This window comes from Pseudorca crassidens, chromosome 6 (assembly GCF_039906515.1).
Source record: "Pseudorca crassidens isolate mPseCra1 chromosome 6, mPseCra1.hap1, whole genome shotgun sequence".
Taxonomy (NCBI): Eukaryota; Metazoa; Chordata; class Mammalia; order Artiodactyla; family Delphinidae; genus Pseudorca; species Pseudorca crassidens.
The window spans coordinates 74439219-74458591 of record NC_090301.1 but is presented as its reverse complement, the minus strand read 5'-3'; the positions used below and the strand labels follow the sequence as shown (position 1 = coordinate 74458591).

The 19373-nt window shown below is 38.7% G+C and overlaps 1 protein-coding gene across 5 annotated transcripts in view; it reads left to right on the top strand.

Annotated features, from left to right (window-relative positions):
* GPD2 (glycerol-3-phosphate dehydrogenase 2) overlaps positions 1 to 19373 on the top strand; it is a 201097-nt gene that overhangs the window by 95773 nt on the left and 85951 nt on the right. For all 5 annotated transcript variants that reach the window (XM_067741881.1, XM_067741880.1, XM_067741879.1 and 2 more), the window contains exon 2: positions 7212 to 7321. In XM_067741881.1, the coding sequence (XP_067597982.1) occupies positions 7220 to 7321 (102 nt within the window). In that variant the 5' untranslated portion in view covers positions 7212 to 7219. The remainder of the gene's footprint in view (positions 1 to 7211; positions 7322 to 19373) is intronic.

Here is a 19373-nt window from a genome sequence, read left to right as displayed (position 1 = left end):
CATCTAAATGCATGATTTAATGTTAGCGTAGCCTTACCAATGAGTAGGAGGACGGCAGAAGTGGTGAGCGCTCAGGAACTATTTAAGATAGGGTCTGAGCGGTTGTCTTCATTGTCGAAGTCACTCTATCGATAATGAGAGTCCTAAAAGGACAGCCAAGAATCCTGTGGAGCCAGATAAGTTGCAGGGTTAGCTAGAAGCATGGGTCAGCAAACTTTGAGAAGTGGCAAGTCCAGTTTTTGTTTTGCTGGCAATAAGTACATTTTACTGTGAGCAGGTACATCTGTCAGTTTTAGGCAGAAAATTCCTCACACCATAGCTTTAGCTATGACGACTCTTGTGAGTTTAAGACCCTTCTATCTATATGTTTGCTGTTTTCTCTCCTTAGGTGTTCTGTCAAGATCTTAAATATTTTTGCTTCCAAATGAACTCCTCTCCTCCCTTAAACTTGCTTCTCTTTCTGATTCTTAATGTTGTAATGTTGGGGCAAATCCCCAGTTACCCAGGCTAAAGCCCCTTATGACTATCAGTCTCTTCCTGTTTCCTTCTGTAATCACTTGTCAGATTCTGTAATGGTCTCGAATTGAGTGCTGTCATTAGAGATTTCTGCAAAGCATCAATGTCTGCATTAGTACTTTTCAGTGTTGTCCTAAACCAGGCTTTCGTCTTCTCATGTGGGGACTCTTTTATTGCTTTCCAGTTGGTCCCTCAGTCTTCATCATAAGCTTCAACACCAAAACCTACTTGAACATTCTTCATAAGTCATGAGATGAAGCAAGCTTGTTTCTTTCATCTGGAATCTCAGCTCTCATGGCCAACGGAATATCATAGAAAAATATCTTATTTCACATGTACAGAATGTTCTTATCTCTTGCCCTGGACTTCTTTTTAAACCTCATTTTCAAATGAACATCGTCTCCTGCCAAACCAGATAACAACTTGCATGCCTCCTGAACATTACCATGATGTTCTCTTTCTCCTCCAAATCTTTCTCAATCCAGACCTGCCCGTACTCACTCCCCTCCAAATCCTTTTTTCTTCAAGAGGCTTTTCAAGTATCCTGTCTTCTGAAACCTTCTTTAATCATTTAGTGAGAATTAATCTCTTTTCACTGCAATGATATAGTACCTTGTTTTCTTTTCTATCAGAGCATGTATGTGCATCTATGTTTGTTGTTTTTTTTTCCCTATTTTGTCATTACCGTGCATTTAGAGCATACAGGATGAGCTGAAGCATAAGTTCACTGTGCCATCTTGACTGGATAGTCACCGATTTTTTTTTTCAATTTGATATCGACATGGTTTAGTAAATAATGTAATTTAACAGCCTGCTTTATTTCTAAACCCTTCCAGCCCTTCCACTCATTTTGAGGGAACCCAAGTCACAGAAATTCAGGTGAAGTATAATCACTGTCCATTTAGTGATTCCTTTCTTTCTTTGAGGGCATGATAACTCAGTGCTTGAGTTAGAATAGAACAAAGGAGAAATAGCATCTTAGTTTTATTCTGCGCTATATCTTCTGGTTGATGAAAATGGTTATCAGATAGTGCTTTACCGTGATTCCCTATCTCCACTTTGAGCTATTTCTTTCTTTTGGCTGTAATTTAAATGTTTTCTTTTTCTTCCAGGTTTATTGAGATAAAATTGACACGTAACATTGTATTAGTTTAAGACATAAAACAATGATTATATAACATTATAATGATTATATAACATAAAACATAATGATTATATAACATATATAACATTATATATGTGTGTGTATATATATATATATATAAAATGAAATGATTATCATAGTAAGTTTAGTTAACATCCATCACCTCACATAGTTATGATTTCTTTTCCTTGTGATGAGCAATTTGAAGATTTCTTCTCTTAGCAACTGCTGTACATTACATCCCCAGAACTTATTTATCTTATAACTGAAAGTTTGTACATTCTGACCACCTTCACCCATTTCTCTCACCTCCCACCCCCTGTCTCTGGCAACCACCAATTTCTTCTCTGTTTCTGTGAGTTGGGGTTTTTTTAGATTCTACATGTAAGTAAGATTATACTGTATTTGTCTTTCCCTGTGTGTCTTATTTCACTTAGCATAATGCCCTCAAGTTTCATCCATATTATTGCAAATAGCAGGGTTTCCTTCTTTTTTCATGGTTGGATAATATTCCTCTGTGTGTGTGTGTGTGTGTGTATGTGTTGGGGTGTGTGTGTATCACATTTTCTTTATCAATTCATCCATTGATGGACACCTAGATTGTTTTCATGTCTTGGCTATTACAAATAATGCTGGAATGAACATGGGGGTACAGATAGCTCCTTGAGATAGTGATCTTGTTTCTTTTGTATATACACCCAGAAGTGGAATTGCTGGATTATATGGTGGTTCTATTTTTAATTTTTTGAGGAACCTCCATACTGTTTTCACATAGTGGCTACATTCATTACATCCCCATCAACAGTGCAAAAGGGTTCCCTTTTCTCTACATCCTTGCCAACACTTACCTCACTTTGTGTGCATGTGTGTGTGTGAGGTGGTATCTCATTGTGATTTTGGTGTGCATTTCCCTGATGATTATTGATGTTGAGCACCTTTTCATGTACCTATTGGCTATTTGTGTGTCTTCTTTGTAAAAATGTCTACTTAGTCATTCTGCCTGTTTTTAAATTGAATTTTTTTTTGCTATTGAGTTGTATGAATTCTTTATATATTTTGGATATTAACCCTTTATTAAATATATGTTTTGCAAATATTTTATTCCATTCATTAGGTTGCCTTTTCATTTTGTTAATGGTTTTCTTTGCTGTACAGAAGCTTTTTAGTTTGATGTAGTCCCACTCATTTTTTTTTTTTTTTTGCTTTTGTTGTCTTTGCTTTTAGTATCAAATTAAAAAAAAAAATCATCACCAAGACCAATGTTAAGGTGCTTACCCTCTATGCTTTATTCTAGGAGTTTTATGGTTTCAGGTCTTATCATTTAAGTCTTTAATCCATTTTAAGTTGATTTTTTTGTATGGTGTAAGAAAGTGGTCTAGTTTCATTCTTTTGCATGTGGCTGGTCCAGTTTTCTCATCACCGTTTATTGAAGAGACTGTCATTTTTCCAGTGTATATTGTTGGCTCCTTTGTTGAAAATTAATTGACCATGTATGCATGGGTTTATTTCTGGGCTCTCTATTCTGTTCTATTTATCTATGTATCTGTGTTTATGGCAGTATCATATTGTTTTAATTATGATAGCTTTGTAATATAGTTTGAAGTCAGGAATTGAGATGCCTCCAGCTTTGTTCTTCTTTCTCAAGATTGCTTTGGCTATTCAGGGTCTTCTGTCTATGAGAGTATTAGTAACATTCAGTGTAGCACAACTAGTTATAAGACTGTTATAAGACAGACTTTGATATTTAATCCTCCAAATTGATTGCAAACCCCTTGAGAGCAGTTGATAAACTCACAGATATATTTAGTTGACTAACTTTGTTTAAGGTTTTATTTAGTTGCCTGGTGTTCTCCTTGCAAGAATTAGAGGGCTGGCATTGGTCTGTGCAAATGCAGGAGCCAGTCCTGAGTCAATGTATACGTGATTTATTCACAGGCTATTTAACATAGACATCAGGCTATGATAACTAAGCTAATTTTACTTTTAGTTGATTTTTCTACCTCTGGTTTCCTTTTCTACCTCTGGTTTTCTCTTCTACCTCTGACTTTCTCATACTTTTAGTTGCAAAAGGTAAAGATTTATTGACATTTTTATTCCCAGTCTTTGCTAACTTCCTGGTTGTAGCTTTTATGTAGAAGGAAGCAATCTTTTCCTCTTTGTCATCATTGTGAAAACTTTTTTCCTTATAATGGAATGTAAGTGGGTATAAGTAGTTCACAGCACATAGTTTAACGTTAATCTGGTTTTACATTTCTTTCTGTCAACGTTAGAACAAAGTTTTTACATCATCTGGCAGAAGGTTACTAGCAGATATTTTGTCAGAGTCTTCCTCATTGCCTTAGAGAAACCTAATGCCAAGGGACTGTACACTTTGGGTGACTGCTTGTGAATAGGGCTTTCTTGAGTAATAGCAAAATATGGTGTGGCTCTTGGGGAGAGGTTGGCTTTTCAGAGCAAAGGCAGGGCAGAACCACCTAGTGATTAGGAGCAAAGACTAAGCTGTGGCTTTGTCACTTACTAGGGAATGACCTAGGACAAATCCCCTACTCTCTTTGAACTGCAAGTGCCTCTTTTATGAAATTAGGATGTTGTGAGGGTGATATGAGCTGATATATATAAAGAATTAAAAGCATGGTACCCATTACCTAGCAAATAACTCAATAAATGGCAACTATTGTCATTATAACATTAATGATGATGATGATCATTATCATCATCATCTTGGGAGAGTCAGGTGAAGCCGACTGATTCTGTGCTTTTGTAAGAGTGATTTATTCGTTACAACCAGCTAGATTATCTTGTGGATAAATTTGATCACAATAGAAATAATAATATTTAAGCGTAGGTTATTTTATGAAAATACTGAAAAAAGAAACTTTATTATAGCCAATGTTATCAATAACTCTGCAAAATAATATGTCAATGCAGTTCTTCCATAGTATTTGTGGCTCATTGAGAAAATCCATGAAGATATCCTCCTTAGCAAGTTTTGGTTTCAGGAAAATCAAATTGAGGCAATATAATAAGGTGAGCAGGGAATGTAGGGAGCTACACAATTGGAAAAACTAGCTCCAAACTTAACTGGCTGAATGAACACCTCTGCTGAGACACTTTATGACTGTGTTGTATGACATCCCTCAGTTAGCTATACTGATGTGTGGTGTCCTTTGTGAGGTCATCAATGACATTATCAACAAGACAGAAGGAATGATACTGAGCTAAAGTCAACCACCTGCAAAACTCACATCCAAGGGATTGCCAGGCTACCATCTATTTGGGGTGGGCACAGGCATTGTTCAGGTAATTAGAACTAGGTCTCTATTCTCTGTCTCTAATTGTCAGGGAAGCCCAGTTAGCCAGGGGATAGCATGCTGTCTCCGGGCTGCTAGGGTTTCTGTTGTGCGATAGGCACCCATATGAACATTTATAGCAGTACTAGGAATGGTGATGCTGAGCTGTGACAAAGGGGTGCCTTCCAAGTTGGCTCAATTGCGGTTTTCACCATCAGAACAATCGTGGACGTTAGGTTTTTCTTAGGGTTGACTGAATGATGAATGGAAGCCCCAGCCAACATACACCAACTCTTTTGCATAACTTGGGGGAGAGGGGATGGTTGATTCAGAGAAGGGATGGGAAAGACGAGACCTCCAGCAGTAAAGAACATACGCATGTGAAATATTTTTCTGGTGAGAATCTTAAAAATAAAGATGAGTCTTAGAATTTAGGAGTTTGTCAGAAAAGAATGAGATCAGAAGAAAAATAAAATTTTAAGAAATGCCAGCTTTTATTTTAGTATATAATTTATAGTATTCCAAAATGGATTTTCTGTAGAGTCAGAGTTATCAACTGCACTTGAAATTCTTTGATTTAGGATAGTTATGCTAATAGATTCTATTCAGTCAACATGAACTCAAACTTTTTTTTTTTTAATATATAAATTTATTTATTTATTTTTGGCTGTGTTGGGTCTGCATTGCTGCACGTGGGCTTCCTCTAGTTACGGCGAGTGGGGGCTACTTTTCGTTGCGGTGTGCAGGCATCTCACTGCGGTGGCTTCTCTTGTTGCAGAGCACGGGCTCTAGGTACACGGGCTTCAGTAGTTACGGCACAGGGGCTCAGTAGTTATGGCTCGTGGGCTCTAGAGCTCAGGCTCAGTAGTTGTGGCACACAGGCTGAGTTGCTCCGCGGCATGTGGGATCTTCCCAGACCAGGGATCGAACCCGTGTCCCTTGCATTGGCAGGCGGATTCTTAACCACTGTGCAACCAGGGAAGTCCCTGAACTCAAACATTTTAACTGTATCATAATTTACATTGAGATACTATATGTTTTTTACTATCCTAGGTTAAAATTGACTTCATATTAAATAATTTGAGTTGTGAGATATCTGTAAAGCATAAGGTATGTTGTCCAGACAGGTCAGAACTCCACCCATTCAGGAAAGTAGGGTAGTGGCTTCCCTGTAACACATGGGTGTGCCAGCTGCTTTTGTAAGTGAAAGACTTAGGCAGGTCAAATTGCTAAATATCAACTCTAAGTTAGAATTGTTTTTAGGTGATCACACAGTGTTATCGTTTTTTTGTTTTTTTTTTTTTTTTGTTTATCAGAATAAAAGGGAGTAAGATGTTTTTCGTTGGAATTTTTATTTTTATTTATTTTATTTTTTTTGGCTTCTGAAAAAGTTAGACTATTTAAGTCCTCAAAAAAAAAAAAAATTAAGAAATTCCATCAATCCAATAGTGGAATTTTTTTTTTTTTTTAACAAGTGAGAAGAAAGAAAGTCAAGAGCTAACACAGTACAAGACTTTATTTAGAAATATACAGTGAGCACGAAGGAGTGCTTGATCTGGGTTTCCCCTTGAAATTTTGGTGCCATGCAACTCTGGCTAGAAGAAACCTTTTTTTTTTTTTTTTAAGTTCCCTTAATGAAAGGAATGATAGCAGTGTTATATCTGTCATTTTGTAGAAGGATCATGGCATGGTTTTCTTTTACTTTTTATCTGTAAAGTGTAGACTCTTCCAGGGATAGAAATGTAAATGTATTGGCTTTTGGTTTTAGCGAGAGCTTCTTTCTGAAGGGGAAAACTCAGGAAGGGAGTTGTTACCAGAGTGGAATTCAACACTTGCCAGAGAACCCAAGGCAGGCATGAGGTTCATTGTCCTGTTGAGTGACAGAAGACTTCCACCAGTTCTTTTTGTGGAGGGGATTAGTGGTGGAACAAATTTGCAAGTACAGCATGCAGTTTTGTCAGGTACCCATTTCTTTTCACCGCTCTCTTGACTTTATACCATGTAAATAACCTCAGTTGTCTCTGAATTTTTCTTTCTTTAATTCCTATTGGATGGTCATTTTATAAAGTCAGTTTCTTGGTTTTTTTGTGTATTGTTTTTGAATTGTGGTATACAAATTGGTATGTTAACAAATTCCTTATTGTGTGTTTTCTTTTCTAGTTTAACATAATTTCATAATCTAGGCAGTCTCTTTTTGTTTCTGGATTATTGTGTGATAAAAATCCCAAATAACTTTTTTGTTTCTTTTTTTGTCTCTGTAGGCTAAGAAATGGCATTTCAAAAGGCAGTGAAAGGGACTATTCTTGTTGGAGGAGGTGCTCTTGCAACTGTCCTAGGCCTTTCTCAGTTTGCTCATTACAAAAGGAAGCAAGTAAGTAACTGTACATGTATTGATTATAATATGAAACAAATCTGTTAAAGAACTGCGTATGGGGCGTGTGTAGGCTAATGGTATTGTTTAGAAATTACTGTCTCAGCTTGATCTGAAAAAGACACTAATTTAGAATACTGCCTTAATGATCCTTGAGAACTGTGTATATCTCATTTTTTAAAAAGTAAATTTCTTTGTCAGAAAGCATTATATTATTTAGCCTCTGTTTTGGCTCTTTGGTTTTAAAAGACTGCTTCATTTCAGAGTGCCAGGGTTTATTCATTTATACTTTCCTTGTCTAATTCATCCAAATGTCTGGATACCTTCTATGCTCCTGCCAAGAGTTTGTCTTATTAGAAGGCAGGCAGCTGAGAAAGGAAATGGAAAAGAAAGAGCCTATACAAAAGGCTCAACTCGGAATCTTGGGTTTATTTCTGAAAAGTTTAGTTACTTATGTAGTATTATTACTTTATATTGGGTAAAATTTTTAGTGGGAGAAAGCTATGAAAATGAGATTGGTATGAAGTTTCCAAATAATTTAAAGTGTTCAGTTTATTTTCATTTTGTTTTTTTTTTCCCCTTTGCACTACAACTATGCCTTCCCATAGTTCAGCCAGGAAATAACTTTGGTGAATGGTTTTGTTCTTTTCAGGCTTGAAATACTAACCTCAGTAGTTAGTATTAATCTCCTGTTCCCCCTTCCCTATGTCATTAGGGCATTTTGTGATACCAGTTGGTTGGTGCATTCCCAATTCAAAGATGGAGGTGAAGGAATTTGGGAAGCTATTTGTAGCTGGGCTCTCTATGAACTAGTCACATCCCACATTTTTGTGAGAACCTTTAAGCCCTGCCTGGGCTGTCTTGTACATGTTTTTTCTGTTTCTTTGTGCTACATGGTGGTGGAGCCAGCCACGTTGCTTGGAGTCCCATGTCCTGAATGGGAAATACCACGTTAAAAACACATATTAAGAAGAACCAATTTGCTGGCTTATAAATAAAAAAGAAGCTAATTTCTAGTGCTACCTCCTAAAGATGGACGATATTGAACAGGTTGTGCTTGTTTTTTTCATTCTTAACTGTGAGCACATTACTCTTAAGGTTTCCCTAGGTATACATGTTGCAGGTATTACTGACTTGCTATTGAAGCTCATTCTCACCTGCTGAACATGCTTGATGCACTATTTCTTTTAAAATGTTTCCTTGGTTCCTTAAAAGTAAGTGTGAAAAGCTGTTGGTTTTGCTCAGGCTATCTTAGAAGTGCAGTTCTGTTGGGGACATGGACTTTAACAGATTAGATTACTTCTGCCATCTTTTACTGGTGGTATCTGAAACGATATTGGATAGTGCCAGTGCCAAAGGTCACGATGTCTAGTATGGTAAGTTGTTGCTAAATTTGTACATGGTTCATGTCTGTTAACAACAGTAAGCATGTTCTATTTCCGAGTTAATAACTTAACTTTGAACCTAGGGAATACTGTTTCAGAAATATATTTTGTTGTCGTTGTTGTTTGACTTTTCTTCTTCACAGAATAGAATAAGCAGTTGATACTGCCTCCCATCCATCAAGTTAGGGGTTAATTTTAGTCAGTAAAATCAAGCAAGATGAAGGTCTGTTGATTCCTGGGACATTTTGTCATTTTCTCCTTCCTAAGTTAGACATCCTGACCACCCTAATAGCCAAACGAAACAGATACCAGCAGTTTCAAGTCATTTATAATTGTAATCTGACAAGTTCTTTTGAGAAAAATCACCATAGGCATATTCAATCAATGAGTTGCATAAGACATATGCCCAAGTGTGTGTATTCTTTTTGCAGTGATTCCTGTCCCTTTAAGCCACTGCCGTGAGCGTATCTTGGGTAGCAGTTTTGGATGTAACCATAGGGATTGGCAAAAAAGAGAGGGGTGTGTGAGGAGGGGGGAGGAGACCATCTCAGTTGAGCCATTGACATAAAATGACCACAGGCCTCAGCTGTCCTCTCTCAGAGAATATCTGCCAATCAGAGCCATTCTAGGGGAGGAAATTTTCCCGACTTCAATAGTCAAGAAAAAAACTGCCCCTTGACACCCATTATTTGGCTACATTTTACAGAAGCTGTGACCTTAAATGTGACTAGGCACGCTCTGTTTTTCTTGAGAGCAATACTTAAAGTATTGGCTTGTGTTTTTATCTTTTTTCCAGTTTTATGAAATGATTCCAACTGATAAACTGTCCTCCTTTAAGAATAAGTTGGTTTTGAAAGCCCCAGGTACTGATGGCTGAGAAAACTGTCTGCTGACTTTTAAGCTGAGGCACATTTTGCTGGCATTCCTGCACTCGAAGCGCTGCATCCCCTGGCACCTAGCTTGTGCTCATTTGATATTCCTGGTGCAAAGCTTCCTTCCTAAGATACAGGCAGAGGTCGTATTCCAAATACAAACGGGTTGATTGTAAAAGTTGGTCAGTTGTTTCAGCACCTTTGGTGACGGGATAGTGCTGTAAGTGTTTAGCTGCTAGGTCAGCTCACAGAACCCTTTTAAATTAGCTTGTATTTGCAGGGAAAAGAATAAAAGGAAAACTATTGTATATACTTTCTTGATTAATTAAATGGAAAACACAATGAAATCCACTAAGATGTGGTTCACTTACCTTTTACTCAGTTGCTTGAATAAAAGCTACCGTAGGTGAGGGAATAGAGACATTTGTGAAGACTGGCATTTCTTGTGGGCAGGTTGGAGGTTAGAGGTGATAGCAAAGATTTTTTTGTTCCACTTTACTTCATGGTGTGGCTTTTCTTCATGCAAGCATACTATTAACATTTATGTTATGTTTTTCAGTGGTGAAGAGTCTCCACTGTTGACCCAAGTGAGGCCTAGAGATTTTTTTTTCTTTGGAGATAAGGTCAGATTTAGAAAGGATGGAGATCATGGCCTAAGGAGAGAGCTGTTGTTATTGTTGTTGTTATTATTATTATATTTTGGAGCTGGGCAACCTAAATCTTCAATTCCAGCGAGGAAGCTGATGGGGGAAAGATGAATGGAATGTTGGCCTCTTTTGACTGTGTCCACCTGCAGGGAAGGAGGTTTGTGACCACAAATGACATCCACACTTCAGGCCCCCTCCAGTGATACATGTAGGATTTTTTTGAGTAGTCTTGGAAAGGCTTCCTATTCATTCCATTTTCCCTCTCTTTTTGTTTCCTCACCCACATGTAGGTGACTAAGTTTCCACAAAGCCTTCTTGATTTTTCCTTTCCCCAGACCAGCTGTATGCCAAGGAACAGGAGGCCGTGTAGTGGGATATAAACTCCCCAGCACTATCTTAAATCCCACCAGGGATGTAGCAAGCAAACACCCCTGCAGTGGTGTGCAGATTTTCAAGAGTAAGGTATTTGTCATTCACTGTTTAGTATAGGTCTGTTTAATAATAAACTTTTCATTGGAAGGGACCTAGAAGACATCCAGTCTTCCTCTCGGGACAGTTTGCTTTTCTCGGCTCTCCTTACTATCTAGTGAAAGGGAAGTGTTACTTCATGGGACAGCTTCCTTTTCTAATTCCAAGGTGGTGGGAGAATGGAGTTTAAATTAGGAGAGAGGGCCCTGGGTAGCTTCGGAGGCGGTAAACCTTAGCAAGGAACAGTGGTGGAGAGCGTTACAGTCAGGGCTGCAGGAGGGTTCCTCAGGGGGGTGGGAAGAATGGGGGCAAAACTAGGGTAGGATTGCAAACTTTTAACTGAGGGCTGCCTCGGGCTTTTGTCTTGTCATTAGACACTGAAGGCCTTTTTTTGGAAACTTGAAAAAATTTTAAACTCCACATTTCTTTCATACCTTCTAGGTCCTAGCTGGAAACTGGTGTAACAGTGTGGGCTCCTTTTTAACCCCAGCGGTGTGGTTGATGTAACAAAGATCTCTTTAGGGCTGAGGGTGGGCCTCTCGTGCTCAAACTGTTCCTTCCATTACCCACTCTGGAGGTGTGGTGGGCTCTGGGAGCCAGCTCTGAGGTGAAGCCTGAGAACCACAGAGAGCTTTCTCAAAGCCCAGATGTGAATGTTTTTTTCTTCTTTTCTGCACCATGCATAGGCAGGGAATCTCTCTTCAGTGTGAGGAGTGATATTATTAGAATCAAGGAAATGAGAGATTCTCGTCGATGTTCTGTTCATAGCAACGTAACAGAAAGGACGAGAACACGATCTTTGGAGCGTCTTTGCAGGCTGTCTGCATCGACACCCAGCTCTGCTTCTGAACAGCTGAGTGACTATGGGCAATTTTCTTAAATTCTCTAGGCCTCATTCTTCCCCCATCTGCAAGATGGGGAGAACAGTGCTACTTCCCTCATAGGACTGTTGATGAGCAGTAAAGCCTGGGAGAATTCCTGGAATATAGTAAACTTGCCAAAAGTGTTAGTTATTCCCAGGGGATATGAACATAAAGTGTGAATAACTGTATGAATATATAGTGAGCACGAAAGTTGCTCTCATCTTTGGAGACCCTTGGGTTCAGGGATACCGTGTTAAGACTTTGAGGTTTAGTAGCAAATGGCCTGTCCTTCATCTGAGCTTGTAGGAGAATGGCTACAAACGGTCACACAAACACCCTTCTGTTTTCTCTTCTACTTGATTCCTGATCTGAAGATGAGCCAATAACAAGGTAGACAACACCAATTATTGGCTTAAACTTTCTTCCTGTTGTAAGTAATAAATTCCTTGAAGTTCCCACTGTGGTTTTTTTTTCTATTTAAGCTTATATAATTTATGGCAGACTTGATTTATATGGTGATATGTTCCTAAAAAGTTATGTGAATATAGTCTTTTTGATAAATTAATGAATATATAATACAACACTATTTGTTGTAGTTCTATGGTGAAACAATTTAGAAAGCTCTGGTTTTTTTGGGGGGGGTGTAAACCTGGTTTTTGAGGGTAAATCAGAATTTAGCTTGAAGGGGAATACAATTAAACTTATTGTTTCCTAAAGCCAATGATGTAGTAATATTTGTTAACAACAGGATCTTCATGCTTTGCAAAATAGCCTCTCACTTTGTAAGAGACAGCCTGTACCTTGAGTGGATTACTAAAGGCTATAGTTTACTTTGTTATGCATGGTAATGAAGGGAACATGAAAACCACGATAGTGGTGATGTTAGTGAGTTGATAGGATTAGGTGAGTTGAATTATAAGTAAACCTATGTACCACCTTTGTGAGGAAAACTACTTATGCTAATGCGAGGCAAAGTGAAGTATGAAAGTTAAAATCCATAGGAATTTTGAGAACATTGTTTTACTCTCAGTCTCTCCCTCTCAATACATTATTTGTAAGAGATCCTAGTAAACAAGGGTCTTTTGATTGGTAGTACCAATGACCCCAAATTTAGAAGATAGGATTGGTGCAGCAGCAAAAAAATAATGGCATGATTATATCTAGTCAAAGTAAGATCTACTTTGGGGGTTATTTTAATGGTTCCTCAAATGAAAAGATATTTAGCTCCCTGAATGTGTCTGTTAAGCAAGTGTGGCTGGGTTTTGGTGAGCTTGTTACTGTGCACAGGTTATGAAAGTTTCCAGAACTCTAGTTTCTTTATAAGGTAAGGATACTGTCACTTTACTCCCAGGCTTTTCTCCCCTGCCAAGCACTAACCAGTTCAGAATATACAAGATAATGATCACAGTACCTGACACATTAGCAGGTCTTTAGTATCTATTATACCTCTTTCTTTCCCCCCCACCCCCATACAGGATATAAAATATTTGAAATAGACCTAGCCTTGTTTGGCGTAATAAGAGAAATACAGCACCAGGTTTCTTTAAATCGCTGAGCTTTTTATTGGCATAATGCTGCTTACATTAACTGCTGGCCAGAGAAACTGGTAGAGGTTAGAGAAACCTTAAGATGAATATCAATCAAAGAGAAATCAAAATTATAAGCACAGGGCTTCCCTGGTGGCACAGTGGTTGAGAATCTGCCTGCCGATGCAGGGGACGCGGGTTCGAGCCCTGGTCCGGGAAGATCCCACATGCCGCAGAGCAACTAGGCCCGTGAGCCACAACTACTGAGCCTGCGCGTCTGGAGCCTGAGCTCCGCAACGAGAGGCTGCGACAGTGAGAGGCCTGCGCACCGCGATGAAGAGTGGCCCCCGCTAGCTGCAGCTAGAGAAAGCCCACGCACAGAAACGAAGACCCAACACAGCCAAAAATAAATAAATAAATTAAAAAAAAATTATAAGCACAACCAATCAAAATCATAAGCACACTAAATACTAGTGAGGATGTGGAGCTACAGGAACCCTCATTCATTGTTGGTGGGAATGCGAAATGACACAGCCACTTTGGAATGCCATAGTTGGGTGGTTTCTTACAAAACTAACCATATTCTCACCATATGATCCAGCAGTCACACCTATTGATATTTACCCAAAGAAGCTGAAAACTTATGTCCACACAAAAACCTGCACATGGATATTTGTAGCAGCTTTATTCGTAATTGCCAAAACTTGGAATCAATCAAAATGGCCTTCAGCAGGCGAATGAATAAATAAACTGTGGTCCATCCACACAATGGAACATCATTCAGCACTAAAAAGAAATGAGCCATCAAGCCGTGAGGAGACACGGAGGAACCTTAATGCGTATGACTCAGTGAAAGAAGCCAATCTGAAAGGGCTGCACACTGTATGAATCCAGCCATATGACATTCCAGAAAGGGCAAAACTTTGGAGACAGTAAAAAGATCAGTGGTTGCCAGGGATGTATGCAGGGAGATGAATAGGCAGATCACAGAGGATTTTTAGGGCAATGAAAATACTTTGTGTGATACTGTCGTGATGATACATTGTCCAAAACCACAGAATGTCCAACATCAAGAGTGAACCCTTAAGTAAACTACTGACTTTGGGTGATTATGATGTATCAGTGTAGGTTCATCTTTGGTTAAAAAATGTGCCACTCTGGTGAGTGATGTTGATAATGGGGGAAGCTGTATGTGGGGCAGGAGGTATATGGGAGATCTCTGGAATGTCCTCTCAATTTTTTTTGTAAAACTAAAAGTGCTTTAAATTTTTTTTAAGTTACACTTAAAATCATAAGCATAACATCTAGGACAAGGTGTCAACTGAGAAAATTTCAATTGTAAAAATTCTACTTAAGTATCACTTTTCAATAGTATCTTTGATGGAATATAACTATTTATTTTTTGAATGCACTTAGTATCTTGAAGAATTTAACCTCAGTTGTAAACATTCTTCTGGCTCCTAAGCTAAAGAATATCTGTGGGTCTGAAATCAGTAGAAATCTTCCCGAGCACTAATGTAGCTGAAATTATCACCTGACACGTTGGCTTTCTGCTTACCAGATTGCTTTAAACTTTGTGAGGTAGTTCTGGCTACCAGACTCATTTGTCCTCTCTGAGTAAACAGTCTTACATCTCCAGAGGCATTTTTCATAGGTTCATAAACAGCATTTCTCTTAAAAACATCTTATAAAAGTGCTGTAACAGGAACTGTTCTCAAACAGTCTTCATTTCTGTTGATTTTAATGTTTAGGTGGGAACTGTAGTGTTAGAGACCACATGAAGAATGTATATTTAGGAGGAGAAAGGACTAGTGGTTGAATAATAGGCTTCAAGGTTCATCTGCCTGCTTAGAGAGCTGTCAGCATCAGCATTACGTTAAACGTGAAGGAAGAAATGTCTCTGCACCATGGTTTGCATTTGATTATCTGTCCTTTTGGAGCTTTATCTCTATGGATTTATTTTTCTATATATGGTGGGGTCTAACCCATCAGAGGAAGATTCTGGACTGTATACAAAGTATGGGAATTGCAAATCTTGGGTTGTAATGCTAAATATATCTCCTATTTGTGTATTAAGTGGAGTAAGCTAATTGGTGTAATAAGCAGCTCCCAGAGCTCAGTGGCTTATAATGAAGGTTTCTTCCTTACTCACATTACACTTCAGTGTGAATAGGTGGGGAATTGTTTCTTGTAGTCATTCACGGACCTTTGTCCCTTTATCCTAGTGGCTTCTCCATGTTTTATAGCTTTTTGACCCACTGGATCATTTCTAGCCAGCTGTAAGGGAGGGTGGGAAGTGTAATCCAGCAGTGTTCTCTGGAAGAAGAGAAAAAGTTTTAAGCATCCAGCCATTAAATCTGTGTCCTGACTTTAATTTCTAATCAGTTTGACAAATAAGCTGCATTCTTTTGATAACAGTTTTATCGTTAGAGTTTATGCCAAAGACTGTATAATTCATTTTCTTCTCTTGTTTAGAACCCTGTGCCTAGATTCCTGGAAGAATTGTTTTTCTCCTAGAAACACAACTAAATATCTTGGGGCTGTGTCTGATATCTAAAGCTCGATGAGGATTCTGAACACATTGTATTTTCCATAAGGCGAGTTGAAACTAACTCTATATGGTTAACCGTTTCTCAGAGGCTTGTTTCATGAAAGTACTGAAATTATGCAGACAGAGCTGGAAATGTTCTTTGAAGTGCATCCTATCATTTTCCTTATAATTTTGGTTTTTATTTAACACTTCGCTCCCAAAGTGGGGCCATGGCAATATCTTTGAGTTATAACTCACATCAGGCCTTCGAGGAGTTTGTGATGCTATTTTATTGCTGGCATACAAAATCCGCGAGGTTAACTGTACTGCGATAGGTCACACAGTGAGTCAACGACTGAGCTATGATTAGCGTTGACAGCTGGTGAGCTTGTAGGCTGTTGCTAACTGAGCAACATTGACATTCATTTTGATTTGACTTTGCATTTCACTTTCAACTATTTATCCATTTTAAGGCCTCCTTAAGAAACTTTTCAGGGATATTGTGGGACTGAGGAAACTTTCTAGAAATGCTTTGGGAAAAGTCTACTAGCTTCCCTCTCCAGCTTAATAGTTACATTGTGTTAATGCTAGGTAGGCCCCCTTTTGGTAGAGTTTGCAAATTAAGAAAATAGATGCTTTAAGATGTTAGACAATGTTAGGCAAAATAATTTTACATGCTTTATTTCAAAATTTGTGATTTTTCAACAAAGAAGTTCTGAAATCCAATTATATGCTTGTGAGTATAAACTAGAAAAATTATAAATGTGTATATATTTGATGAAATAATTCTCCAGGAAATGGAAAACGTGCATCACAAATTATACCCCAAACTATTTTGAACTTAAAATTAAAATGCAGCCAAGGGCCATTTGGATTGAGAAACTTGGAAATGGTCCTTTGGCTCATTGGGTCAGCATTTTATTCACCTGAGAGGGATGGGGGGGGAAAGTGAGTCCCATTTCAGTTCTGTATCCATTTCCAAATGTATGTGTTACGGAGGTTTTTAAGGAAAAGTGCTATTTCGTGGAACCCTCGGTGTCACTGCCTGGGCTTTCTGGCCGTGGGCAAAGCAGGTTCTCTCAGACTTCTGATTCCACTGGCTGCCATCAGCTGTTCCCTGCAACGCTGGTGCCTGCAAGGCGGGTGGACCTAGAGCCCTAGGTAACCCACACATACAGGGAAAGATAACCTAGCAGAGCTGAGGACATGGGATTTGGAGTCAAACCAGGGATCAGATTCTGATTCTCTCAGTTACTTGCCCAAAGAATAACAAAACTCCGTTTCCTCACTGGTCAAAGGATGACTCCCTCCTTTTTTTTTAAATTATTATTTATTTTTGCTGTGTTGGGTCTTCGTTTCTGTGCGCGGGCTTTCTCTAGTTTTGGCAAGCGGGGGCCACTCTTCATCGCAGTGCGTGGGCCTCTCACTATCGCGGCCTCTCTTGTTGCGGAACACAGGCTCCAGATGCGCAGGCTCAGTAGTTGTGGCACACGGGCCTAGTTGCTCCGTGGCATAGTGGGATCCTCCCAGACCAGGGCTCGAACCTGTGTCCCCTGCATTAGCAGGCAGATTCTCAACCACTGCGCCACCAGGGAAGCCCCACTTCGGTGTCATGGTAAGACCCAAGGGACTTGGCTTGTTATTGTGTGGGCTAGCAGCAGCTCTTCTTCCCTCTCTGCACTCCCTGCTCTCAGGCTCCCTCTCTAGATCCTTTCATTCTCAGCACACTATTGGAATAGAAGAGCAATATCAAGTTCAGACACCTCCAAACACATATTCTATGTCTTTAAAATACTTATTTGAAAACTGGTAAAACGTATCCCTCAAACCTCAGATCACGTAGTTATATGATTTTATTTGAAGTAGATTCAGACAAAGCCAAAGGGTTTTCCCTATTTTTCAGCTATAAAAAAGTTGTATAATTTAATAATTTGGCTATGTTGTGATTGGTATTAAAAGAGCTTCCTTGCGATTTCTTAAAGGAATCACAACCACTTAAAGGCGCGATAGCACCTTCAAGGTGAGCTAGAGCTCGTTTCTCAGCCACCCTAGAAAGATGGACTTGTTTTATTTTCTCTTGTCTGGTCCCCAGTGGAGATGACGGTCCACCTATTAGCCAGTCTTCCTACTGAGTAATCATGAATCCCTCACCCAGTACGTTTATATTGAGAAATGTTGCTTACTGTCCTGTAAGTATAAGAAGAAACACCATTGTTTAGAATCAAAGTGATTCAGGAGGTGAAAGGTCATTAAAACATCTTAGGATTCATTCTAAGGAGATGCTTATTGCATTTCGTTTCCAGGAATATGGAATATGGTATTTTTCAGTGACAACAAAACATGAAGCCATTCCCCTTAAATCTAATGATTCCATTATCAATATATATGATTCAATCACATAATGAGAGAAAGAGAGAGAGAGAGTGATAGTTGCAGTAAGAAGTGATTTGCATGAAACCCTACTTTATTCTCCAGTTATTACTCTACATGATTACGGGACAGCCTGGTTGTTAATTGCATGTGGTCTTTAAGTATGCATTTCTTTCAGAAATAGACACTAATTATTAGGTCTTGTTTTCGGTCTCACCTGAAGTTGCAAATATATATTTTTTTAAATTTGCAAGTCTAATGGTGTACAGACATAGTAAAACTGATCTCATTCTGAATCCCATTTTGTTCTCTGGGATGTAAACTCTCAAAGATTATGAACTCGGCTTTCAATTCTGTATAGGTGTTCTATGTGCCAGTCTCTTGACAAAAGCCATATGTTTGCTATCAGAATGCTGGAGGAATTTTATGTTTTTAAAATGTAGAGGAACCTTTGCTTACAAGTTAAAAAAAACCCACCTACTTCCCCACAGCTCACGATAATTAAATATAATCAGAAATAACAACATCAAAGTAATATTAAATATTAGATATTCTCCTAATTCTACCAAGATAAGAATTTTTTGTTTTGGATCTGTGCTTGGACTTATGCTAGGCACAAGGCAGTTTGCTTTGTGTCTTGGGCTCTCCTTTCTTCTGACGTCAGTGGCTGAATTAGGTAATAGATCCTGAATCTGATAGTGCTGGACTTGTCCTGTCTTTAGTCCAGGCTTAGCAAACTTATATGCCTGCAGGGGCCAGGCTGGGATGATGAACGTGTGAAGCCAGTGAGTGGGAATCCTGGGCTAACAAGGGTGCACAGCCCTGCCTAAGGGCAGCAGCTGCTGTTCAGTTTCAGCAGATCTCAGATAGAAATCCTAATTTTTATGTGAAACATAGCAATTTATGGTACTTATTTATATTATTTTTAAGTTGAAGTATAGTTAACTCACAATGTTATATTAGTTCCAGGTGTACAACATAGTGATTTGATATTTTTATAGATTATGCACCAAAGTTAGTATAGTATTAATGACTACATTCCCTGTGGTGTACATTACATCCCTGTGACTTATTTATTTTATAACTGGTAGTTTGTACCTCTTAATTCCCTTTACCTATTTCTCCCATCCTCCCACCCTCTCCCCGCTGGTGACCTGGGTATTTACCTGAAGAAAATAAAAACATTAATTCAATAAGATACATGCACCCAAGTGTTCATTGCTGCGTTATTTACAATAGGCAAATATGGAAGCAACCTGTATCCACTGACAGATGAATAGATAAAGAAGATGTGGTATATATATGCGATGAATATTAGCCATAAAAAAAGAGTGAAATCTTCCCATTTGTGACAACATGGATAGACCTGGAGGGTATTATGCTAATTGAAA